This window comes from Canis lupus, chromosome 35, assembly GCF_003254725.2.
Source record: "Canis lupus dingo isolate Sandy chromosome 35, ASM325472v2, whole genome shotgun sequence".
NCBI lineage: Eukaryota > Metazoa > Chordata > Mammalia > Carnivora > Canidae > Canis > Canis lupus.
This window is the reverse complement of record NC_064277.1, coordinates 7,607,657-7,618,759: the sequence shown is the minus strand read 5'-3', so window position 1 is coordinate 7,618,759 and position 11,103 is coordinate 7,607,657. Positions and strand designations below refer to the sequence as shown.

Below are 11,103 nucleotides of genomic sequence, written 5' to 3'. Positions count from 1 at the left end.
TCAATAAAAACCTGAACTTAAAAAAAAAAAAAAAAGGTTTATATCCACAGAGAAGTTTAGAGTGTACAAGCGTTTGCACAGCCATCCTCTAGCTCATTAACATTTGTTTTCTCTCTCTCCACATACACACACAGCCCCACGTGCTTGTTTTTGCAGAATTATTTGAAAGTCAGTTGCAGCAGCTTCAACCCCCAAATATGTCTGTATGCATCACCTTGAGAATAAGGACATTGTCCTAAATAGCGACCATACATGGTCAAACCTAAGAGAATAATTTCGGAATATCACCCGATGTTCAGTTTATATTCAAATGTCCCTGGTTGTCCTCCCAAATTCCTTTCAGAGCCATTTCCACTTGTTTTTCGACCCCACGAGCTGTAATTGGCTCTTGTCGCCTTTAACCCGACAACGTCTCCCCATCCTCCTTTTCAAATTAAATCATTGAATTTTTTTGTCTGGAGCTGCAGCCAGGTGTCTTGTAAAATGTTCCTCTTTCTGGATCTATCAGGTTATTTTGCCATTATGATTAGGTTTTTTCCCAAGCATTTTTGCAAGGAGATGTGTGTGACCCTTTATTACATCTCACAGAGAACATCTATCTTAAATTCTTCTTCTATTAGTGATGCTACATTTGATCATTTGGTAAAGGTAGATGATTTTATCGCTCTATTGTAGGACATTTCCCTCTGTGGGATGATACTTTGAGGCCGTATGTCTTATTCCCCAACAGACTCAGTCCTTCAGTGAATCTGTCATTATGTTAGGAGTTATAAATGATTCTCTAATACATACTGTCATGGCTTCTATATTTGTTAACTGGCATTCTTACCATAACTCGATTTTGTTGTTCACTATGGAACCAAGGGATTTTAAAAATTATTAATATAAGGTTTTAAATTCATTATCACATACTCCATTACCATCATAATTCTTGCTGATGCTCAAATTGTCCCAAATTTGACCAGTGGAAGCCACTTTAACCACTTCGTGTCTCTTTGATGTGTCCCAATAGTACTGGAGTACCTCCTTTTCCCTGCTTTGATTAACCCAAGCTTACTTTGTACATTTCCTATCCAAGACCTGGAATCAGCCCTTTTGATTTCCCCAAGTGGCTTTAACTCCCAGAATCTAATCCCTCTTATATTATGTATCTTTACTTTTTTTTCAAGCCTCATGCCAAATCTTTGCTTCCCTTTGGGCCTGCCTCTATCAGAAGAAGAAACTGTGGAGGGAATTTTAGTACAATTCTCTCACCAAAAAAAAAAAAATATATATATATATATATATATATATATATATATATATATATATATGTGAGTATAAATAGGCAGATAGGCAGTACCCAAAAATACGGAAATAGGCCAATAGCTGCAAACAGATGTGGGGTAAGGGAGGAGTTCCAGTTTACTCTGCCTGCAATATCCCTACTTTTTAACTGTATTTACATGGCTAGCCCAGCAGCATTCTAGAAAATGTGAGACTTTTTAGAGGTGTAATGACAGTCATTGAAAAACTATATATATATATATACACACACACACACATATATAATACATATATGTATGCACATATATGTGTTTATATGTAACACTTTAAATATATATCTTTAAATATATAACCTTAAATATATATATATGTATGTATTATGTATATACATAGAACTTTTCTGTGGAGGCACGCTGTAGGTGAACCAAATCAAAATTAGCCAAGGATGTCCTCTGGGACAGACCATCTCACCTCAGAGCTTAATGACAACTTTGGCAACAGCCTGGAGGTATATTCTTTCAACCTGAAGAACTGCTTTACATTGATGCTTATTAATCTGTTTAATTACCATTTTTCTAGGGACTTCTGACCTGTTCTAGGATTCTATTATAGGCTGAATTGTGTGTCGTCCCCATCCCCACCCCAATTCATGTTGGAGCCCTAACACCTAACGTAACTGTATTTGGGGATAGGGACTATAAGGAGGTAAAGTTAAATGAGGTCATAAAGATGGAGCTCTAGTGTGATAATATTCAAGTCCTTCTAAGACACACCAGAGCTCCTTCCCTACCCCTTACTACCTACAATCCAAAAAGAGTGCTTTCACTAACAACCAACCTAAGACTACCTTGGTCTTGGCCTCTGCAACTATGAAAACATGAATTTAACTCACATAGTCTGTGCATCTTCTTATGGCAGCCCAAGCTAACCGACAGTCTCCTAGCTCTAATACGAAAATCTTTCTTCATTTTGCCCAGCACAGCGCGTACCACTTATTTTTCTCTTCCTTTTATTTTTTTTTTTGGGGGGGGGCTATTTTTGTACCATGTGTCTCTACCATGGGATCCATAGCTTCTGGCACAATGTGTAGCACACAGAACTCAATACTTAGTGAATGATGTTAATTACAAGTCCTCCAGATTGGGAGAGGAGAAAGGAGAAAAGGAGGGGAGACAAGAAATGAATGCTGGTTTCGTCCGAAGTCCAAAAAGCCCCCGATAATTTAAGTATTACCTTACATATGATCTTTTTTGTTCTTCACCATTAGCATTTCACTTGTTTTCTTACTTTCTGATCTGTACCATAAAATGTTTGATTAATACATACTGCTGATATATGAAGGTTGTCCCTCTGTTTTTTTTTGTTTTTTTTTTTTATTCATGAGAGACACACAGAGAGAGAGAGGCAGAGGCAGGCTCCATGCAGGGAGCCCGACATGGGACTCAATCCCGGGTCTCCAGGATCACAACCAGGGTCGAAGGCGGTGCTAAACCACTGAGCCACCAGGGCTGCCCCCTCTGATTGCTTTGTATGTGTTTCCTGTCCCACCTAGACTATAAGTGTTTTGAAGTTAGGGGGCTGGTAAAGTCTATCGAATCCTCATAGTACCTAGCCTAACAACTAGACATAATAAGTATTCAGAAAGGTCATGTTGATTTAATGACAAATGTCTGAATTTTTTTTTTTTTTTTTTATGATAGTTAGAGAGAGAGAGAGAGGGGCAGAGACACAGGCAGAGGGAGAAGCAGGCTCCATGCACCGGGAGCCCGATGTGGGATTCGATCCCGGGTCTCCAGGATCGCACCCTGGGCCAAAGGCAAGCGCCAAACCGCTGCGCCACCCAGGGATCCCAAATGTCTGAATTTCAAAAGCTTCTCTTTCATACAAAGAGCAGGCTTATATCTCATTGTCTTTCAACAAAGAGCCAAAACCACACCAGGATTCATTTTTATAGATTCAAGGACAATTCTTTCCTCTTAGGGGACAAAATGAAATCCCACGTATCTGGAGAATATTCAAAATGGAATCTATCTAAGGCACTTCATTTTTTTAGTGGTATTATGGTGACTTTTGCCCATGCTACTTAGAACTTTCTGACCAGAATAAACAAGAACTGGGTATTGACGTATGGCCTGGCCTCTTTACACAGGGTTCTTTCCGAGAACTCCACCTGACACACCAGGGGGACATGAGAAATGTCAAAGAAACTACAAAAGAGCAACTTCCAGCAAGAATTCAGAACTAAAATAGTTTTTTTTAATGGTCTTTCTTAATAGGTACTTGGTAAACAGAAGTTTTGGACATCTTTTACAATGAGCAGAACTATGCTGATAAATACCTTGTGTGTATAAAAGTATGAAATGAAAACGCAAAAATTTCAAAAGTCTAAAAGTTTATTGCCAGAATAGCAAACTTCATAAAGACACCTTTTTAAAGTACATAGTAAATGACAAGCAAAATAAACAGAAAACTTTGACCAAAGAAAAGCAAAGATTGCTGCTATCATGCACATATAGTCAAATTAAGACCAAACCAAACAAGTGCATTTAAGAGTATATGGGTTACACAATCCACAATCTAAGACTAAAGGAGACTCATTCCAAAACGTTTGGGGTGGAGTATTCTAGGGAGAATGGGAGGAAGAATTTGCTCCTAATACAGAAAATGGAAATATTTAGATGAGACACAGAATGATGACTAAAACATCAATGATCAGCTTAATTTCATCTTCAAGAATAGAAATCTGGATTATAGGCCAAAAGAAGTACAAGAATCGATCAAAAATCGAAACATAGAAGGAACAAACTCAGATTCAATTTGTGCTATCCTTACAACTGATTACCGCTTCACACACACTACAGCCACTGCGTGACATACTCCGGGTGAGCTAAGGAGAGAAAAAGCCAGAAGAGCCTTTACTATTTGATTTCGGCCAGGGTTATGTCTTCTTAATCATAGAAAGCTCTATCACTATACTGCAAGCACTATAGTATTTGCCTTTTGTTAGTATTTAGTAAAGTGAAAAATTCACATAAACAAAGCCAAGGAAATAACAACTGACCACTAGTGCCCAATAGAGCTACTGCTAAAGGAGTAGGAGTAAGAGTAGGAGGCATTCCCAGTTGCATCAAAGCTTCCTCTCCGGGACCCACTGCGGGAACCAGAGCGAGAGCCGGAGCGGGATCCGGAGCGAGAGCCAGAGCGGGATCCGGAGCGGGAGCCTGGGGCAGAAGACATGTTGTAAGGGCTAGGCAAGCCCTTAGACGAAACAGAGGCGGCCTCCAGGAGGCGAAGGCCGGTGATATCTTCCACCATGGAGCGATTCATGGCATCCTTATAGGAGATTTTCAATTTGGTTTTGGGGCAGGTCAGGATTTTGGCATAGGTGCTGGTGTCTTGCAGCCTTTGAGCTGCTCTGCCGTCGATGAACCCCTTCCTGATGGCTTCTTCCGTGCTTATCCTCCCATGTACTTCCGGATCAACAAGGCCCCCAGTGAGGTACTGGAACTCCAGGAAGCGCTGACCTGCCTCATAGGGGAGCCATTTTTCTTTCACTGCCTCTGCGGCTGACATCTTCTTCTTTCCCTTCACGCCTTCGAAGCCAATGAAGGCTTTCTGAGCGGGCTTCAGCCTGGTGGCCATATCTTGGTCAATCAGGCCCTGGGAGACTGCATCCTGAAGTGACAGCTTCTGACCGCTGGTTGGGTGGATGATGCCACCTGTGCAGGCCTGAGCCTCCAGGAGCCTCTGACCGGTGATGCTATCGACAATGCCCCTCTCTATTCCTTCCGTAATGGAGATCTTCTCTAAGTTTTCTGTGTCAAAGATGGCGGCAATGGGGCTCAATTCTTCCAGGGGGTCAGACAGAGAGCTACTCCTGATGGTTATGTTCCTGACACTGGATATGGTAGAAATCTTACTTAGGGACTCGTGTCGGGAGTTGCTAAAAACATCATCGCTGATGCTACTAGCACCAATGCCACCGCTGTTGCCGATGCCATTTTTCAAGGAGATCATATCAGCAAACTGAGTGAGGCTGAGGCTGCCAGATCGGTACTGATCAAAGAACTTCCTGTCAATGAGGCCCTTGTCAATGGCATCTTGAATATCATACTGACTGCCTGTCTTCCTATCGACCAGGACCACCCTGGTGGAGCCGTCAGATCCAGTGATGGTTATTTCTTCCCACTCACACTCCTGCTCACACAGTTCTTTGAAGGTTTCGTAATCAATGAGGCCCTTCTTATAGGCCTCCTGAACAGACATCTCCTTGTTGGTTTCTGGGTCAACAATGACTACTCTACGCTTCCTGAGGGTATTCTTTTGTGATGTCTGGACCTCCTTCTTCTTTTCTTTCAAGGGCAGAAGACAGAGCCCTGTCTCATCATCCTTGATACATCTTTCTTTTAGTTGCAGATAGGTCAGATTTTCTTCTGTGTTGGGGTCAAAAAACCCTTTTGTATCATCACTTGGGTCTGAGAGAATTTCACTGAGCTCCTCATTAAAGTAGCCCCTCTTGTATGCCATGTCAACTGGCAACCGATGGCTCTCCTTCGGGTCGATGATCCCACCTGTTGCGATCTGTGCTTCCAACAAACGAATGCCGTGGCCCTTTTCGATGAGTTCCTTGTTCATGGCTTGGAACAAAGAGATGATGTTTCCTGTTTCAGGATCGTTATACCCCGTGACAGCTCGTTCCGCAGACAGGAGCTTCTCTTTGAACTCAATACCCACCAGGCCTCTTTTGTAGGCTTCCTCCACCGGCAACCTCAGGTTGCTAACAGGATCCACTATAAAGCCAGTGGCTGCTTGGGCTTCCAGCAACTCCAGAGCAGTACCAGGTCGGACCAAGCCAATTTTCATGGCCTCATAAATGCCAAGCTTCTGTTTCGTGGTTTCATTGTATATGCCTGCTATGCAACTTGAACCCTGAAGGAAGTCTTTAATTCTCTCACCAACCTCATCATAAGAAATCTGACCTGATTCCAGTTCGTTTACAGTGGATGGTCTCAATATGCCAGAATCGACCAGCTCAGAGACGGTCACCTGTTGTCTGATTCCTTGGAAGGACATACTTCTCTTCTGCACCGACAGCAAGAGCAGGCCGGTGTGTGGTTCGATTCTACACCGTTCCCTCAGCTGCATGTAACTGACTTTCTTTTTGGTGACTGGATCCACAAAGTTTTTCTGACTATCTCGGGGATCATTCAGGGACCGATACAGATCTCTGTCAATCAGTCCGCGGGCCAGTGCTACATCTTTTGGCAAAAAGACACTATTCACGGGGTCCACTACACCTCCTGAGGCAATCTGGGCTTCCAGCAGGCGCATGCCGGTTTCTCTGTCGATCAAATTTTTCTTGATGGCTTCCGAAACAGATACTGTCTTGCCCGAAAACGGATCATCGAAACCTGTGACCGCTTTCTCTGCTGTGTATATCTGCTGACGGTCATCGAAGTCAATGAGGTCCCGAGCGATTGCATTGTCAACAGTCAGCTTCTCGTTCCTGTGGGGGTCGATGATACCGCCTGTAGCTGCCTGGGCCTCCAGGAGCATGACTGTGGACTCCGGGGTGATTAACTTCTTTCTCTTGGCCTCTACTAGAGAGTACTTTTCCTTAGGGGAGGCAGAGGCTCCGGCGATCGCTCCGGCACCCCGAAGGAAAGGCTGGATTTCAGAAGCAACTTCTTCCACTGATTTTTTCCCTTTCAACAGTTTGTCCAAGGTTGTCTTGTCAATCAGCTGGCACTCATAGAGCTGCATCGCCGTCACCTTCTTCCTCAGCCCATCGAACACCAGCTTGGAGGAGTCAACTGTCCACTCGTACTCCGTCTGGGTCTCCCGATGGGACCCGTAGGGGCGCTGCTTGAGCTTGTCGATTTCCCTCTGAAGGCGGGAGCGTTCGGTTTCCAACTGCGACTGCGTCTCCCTGGTCGAATCCTCCAACTTGCGCCTGTAACGCTCCTCGATCCTCTTGATCTCTGCCTGCAGTCTTTCGATCTCACTCCTAAAGCTGTTCTTCTCTCTCTCACTCTTCTCTCTTTCCGACTCGATCTTCCTAATGGTCTCTTCCTTGCGGGAATACTGGGTTTTCCACTGATTGAGGTCATTCTGGATTTGCTGTTTCTCACACTCCAGGCGTTGTTTCACCCTGCTTTCGGCCTCTAGTGTGGCCTTCAGGCGAGTGAGCTCATCCTCCAGCCTCTGCAGCCTGCTCTTGTCCTGCTCCAGAACTTTGATTTTCACCAGGAGGCTCTCTCTTTCCTGCACCACCTGAGTGCACTGGTTCTTTGATTCCTGAATCCTATTAGATGCCTGGAATTTAAAAAGAAAGAAATGGGAAGAATAATGTTTTGATTATATCATATGGCGATCATAATTCAACTTCTTTCCCCACATTTAAAAAAAAAAAAACGTATTCATTTATTTGCCCTTCATCTGTGTTCCCTGGATACACTGCTAGTTTGTTATCTAATTACTTTATGGGAAAAAAATTCTATAGATATATGCTGCCACTTTGATAAATGGCTTCATACTATGTTTTTAAGGAACTAGGAGAAGTCGTAGACCTCTCTTATTCCTAACAATAATTATGGTTTGAAAAAATACAGGGAGTTTTGTTTTAGGTTATCACACCTGCTACACCTACATCTCACCTGTTCTATCTATACTAGTATGTACAATAAAGCAAAATAAATCCATAGACGTATATGGATCCCACACCCAGCCCCACACAAATATTGTCTATAGAAATCAAATTAGAACTTAAAAGAGGTATTTTTTTAAATTAGGGGTTAAAAAAAGAGAAGGCAAACAAAAAGAAACATATTAGGGTTGTGATCAAAAGGGAATAGAATAATTAATGCAGGAAAATGCATGCAGAAAAATCACATAAGCAAGAAAGAAAAAGGTGATTTTAAAACTGCAGAAAAAGCCCCTTTCATATGGCTTTTACTTAGAAAAATGTTCATTAAAAATGCAGTTCATAGCTCACTAAGAGCTATCTTCTAAAAAACAGAGTGGAACATACAAGAGGACAAGCTCCGAGGTGTCATACTCGTGCTAATGTTCGAAAAGCATGGCCAAACAGAAGTTACACGCAGATCGACGTCGATGCAGGGACAGAACAGAACGGCAAACAGCACTGAAATTACTTTAAAGCAGCGGCCTGGGTTATGACAGATGTTAGCACAGCAGTAAGAAAAAAACTCAGATTTTCTGTGAGCATCCAGTCCCAGCAGCAGGAGCACAGGTGAGACTAGAAGAAAGAGCAGCAAATTATTTGAAAGACAGTGAAGCTGTGATCAAATATTTGTGAATACCTCCAAAGCCTGCTTTTGGAATTTCTCAATTTCCTGTCTCAAATTTTCCCTCTCTCTCTGTAAATCATTAATCAGCCCCTGCAGTTCCAGGGTCCGGTTGTTGCTGATCTGCAGCTGGCTCCTGAGTTCAGAGATGGTTGTGTTTTTATCGCTATCCGCCTCACTCCGGCTCCTCCTGAGGTCGTCGTATTCCAGCCTGAGGTTCCGAAGCTCTTCCTCCAACATCAAGTGCTCCTTGGTCAGGTTCTCCGTGAGAGACTGCAGCCTCTCGATCTCGATTTTGCTTTCGTTCAAGCTCCTACTCTTTTCCTCTATCGCCTTCTGGAAATGCTCGTTCCGCAGGTGAGCCTGCTTGACATTTTCCTGCTCCTGGAGCAGCTGCCGCCTCAGGGCCTCGACCTCCGAGGAGAGCCTTCTCAGCTCCTCCTGGGTCCTCTGCTTGTCCCTCAGGTGGCCGTCCAGCACGTCCCTCTGCTGCCGGAGATCATCCTCGCTGCGTTTCTTGACGATGGAGGCCTGCTCCAGCTGCTGGGTCAGACTGGTGATTTTTATCGCCTGCTCCTTCAGAGACCTCCTCATGCCTTCCAGCTCGTCCTCCAGCTTCTTCCTTTTTGACGAGTCTTCCGACGCAGTCCTCCTCAGCCGGTTCAGCTCCTCTTCCACCTTCTGCTTCTGCAGCTGCAGGTCCTTCAGCGAGCTCTGGAATCGCACAATGTCCTGGTCCTTCACCGTCCTCTCCTGGGAGACCCTCTCGTAGTCGATCCGCAGGCGCGTGAGCTCCTGCTCCTGAACCTTCAGTTTGCTTATAGTCTCCGTGGCGCTGTTGTTTGCTTTCTGCAGCTCATACTGCGTCCTCTGCAACTTAGCGTTCTCCTCTTCCAGGCACTTGCGCGCACTCGTTTCCGTCTCGATCAATTGTTTCAGCCTCTCTATCTCCTTGTTCTTGTCCTGGATCGTCTTGGCAGCGTCGTCAAGCGACTGCTTGTATCTCATGCTCTCCTCTGTGCGCATCTGAGTGACCTGCCGCAGCTCGATCTCCAGCTGCTGTTTCCTCTGAGACACTTCGGTGCCGGTGGCCTTTTGCTGCTGGGCGTTTTCTTCCACCCTCCTGAGATTCTCCGTGGTCTGGGCCAAAGTGTTCTTCAGCCGTTTGACTTCCTCTGACAGGCTCCGGTTTTCCCGGGTGAGGTGGTCTATCTGGGCTCGGTAGCCACTGGTGTCCTCCTCCTTCTGCCTGGTCAGCTGGTGGATGGTTGTCTTGGTGATGTTGATCTCCGTCTCGAACTGGTTTTTTAAGCTAATGATTTCCTCATCGTAATTGTTCCTTACCTTAGCCAGTTCATTCTCATATTCCCAGCGGCGCTTGGCCTCCTCCTGAAACTCAGCTTTGAGTCTCTCGATCTCCTTGTTTTTGTCCTGAATGGTCTTTGCAGCCTCCTCCAGGGACTGCTTGTGTCTCGCGTTGTCCTCAGAGCGCTGCTGGATGACCTGCTTAAGCTCGATCTCCAGATGCTGCTTCTTTTGCAGCATCTCGGAGCCACATGCTTTCTGCTGCAGGGCATCTTCCTCCGCCCGCCTCCGCTGCTCCGTGGTCTGCAGGATGCTGTCATTGAGCCTGACAATTTCATCCTTCAGATCTCGATTTTCCCTTGACAGTCGATCAAGCTGGTTTCTAAGATTCTTGGAATCGTCCTCTTTTTGCATGGATATCTCCTTGATGGTGGTCTTCGTAATGTTAATCTCTGTTTCATACTTGTTCCTTAAATTACTCATCTCCTCATTATAGTGGTTTCTTACCTTTGCCAGCTCATTTTCATATTCTCTCTTCCGGGTGCCCTCCTCCTGCAGAAGAACCCTCAACCTTTCTATCTCGTACTCCTTCTCTTTGATGGCTTTCTCAGACTCCATTTTCTGCCAGCCAAGGCTCTCCTTCTCACACTGCCTCGCCTTCTGCAGCTGGTCATAGTCATTCTTCTGCTGGTCAAACCTGTCTTCCACGGCCTTCCTTCTTCGCTTCTCATCTTCGATCTCGTAAGTCAGCCTCGTGATCTTCTCGTTGAGTTCCTTTATTTGGCCGTAGCACTTGTCCAGGTTTTGCTTCGCTGACTTTCCGTCCAGCTCCGCCTGCCTCTTCAGCTCTTCCAGGCTCACAAGCTTGGCTTTGAACTGGGAACATTCCGCCTGGTATTTCTGTAGGTTCTGATCCAGAAATTTGTTCTTGTTGCAGTTTTCAGAGTTGGCATCTCGGGCCAGTCTGAGCTCCTCTTCCAAAACTTCAATCTTGGTATTTTTCAGCTGCGGAAATGAAAGCAAAAATTGTGTTGAAAAGAACACATCTCAGGCCATAAGAAAGGACTTCTCCCCTCCCAGACCACCACGTGCTCTCTCAGTTCTCTCTACATGCCTGCACGTGCACATGCACACACCACACGCACATAAGCACACATATAAAGAGTGATACGAGGCACAAGTTACTAGACAAAAATTCATAAAATCTGTATTCTCTTCATAATTC

At 44.7% G+C, this 11,103-nt stretch overlaps 1 protein-coding gene across 2 annotated transcripts in view; it reads right to left on the bottom strand.

The window, feature by feature from the left end:
• Positions 1-3,641: 3,641 nt before the first annotated feature.
• The window catches only part of LOC112658666 (desmoplakin), a 45,274-nt gene continuing 37,812 nt past the window's right edge, over positions 3,642-11,103 (bottom strand). Inside the window, exons 23-24 of one of the 2 annotated variants that reach the window (XM_025444893.3) lie at positions 8,589-10,883; positions 3,642-7,581 (exon numbers count right to left, since the gene is read on the bottom strand). In XM_025444893.3, the coding sequence (XP_025300678.1) occupies positions 4,330-7,581; positions 8,589-10,883 (5,547 nt within the window). In that variant the 3' untranslated portion in view covers positions 3,642-4,329. The remainder of the gene's footprint in view (positions 7,582-8,588; positions 10,884-11,103) is intronic. The other variant, XM_025444901.3, reaches the window with a different exon arrangement.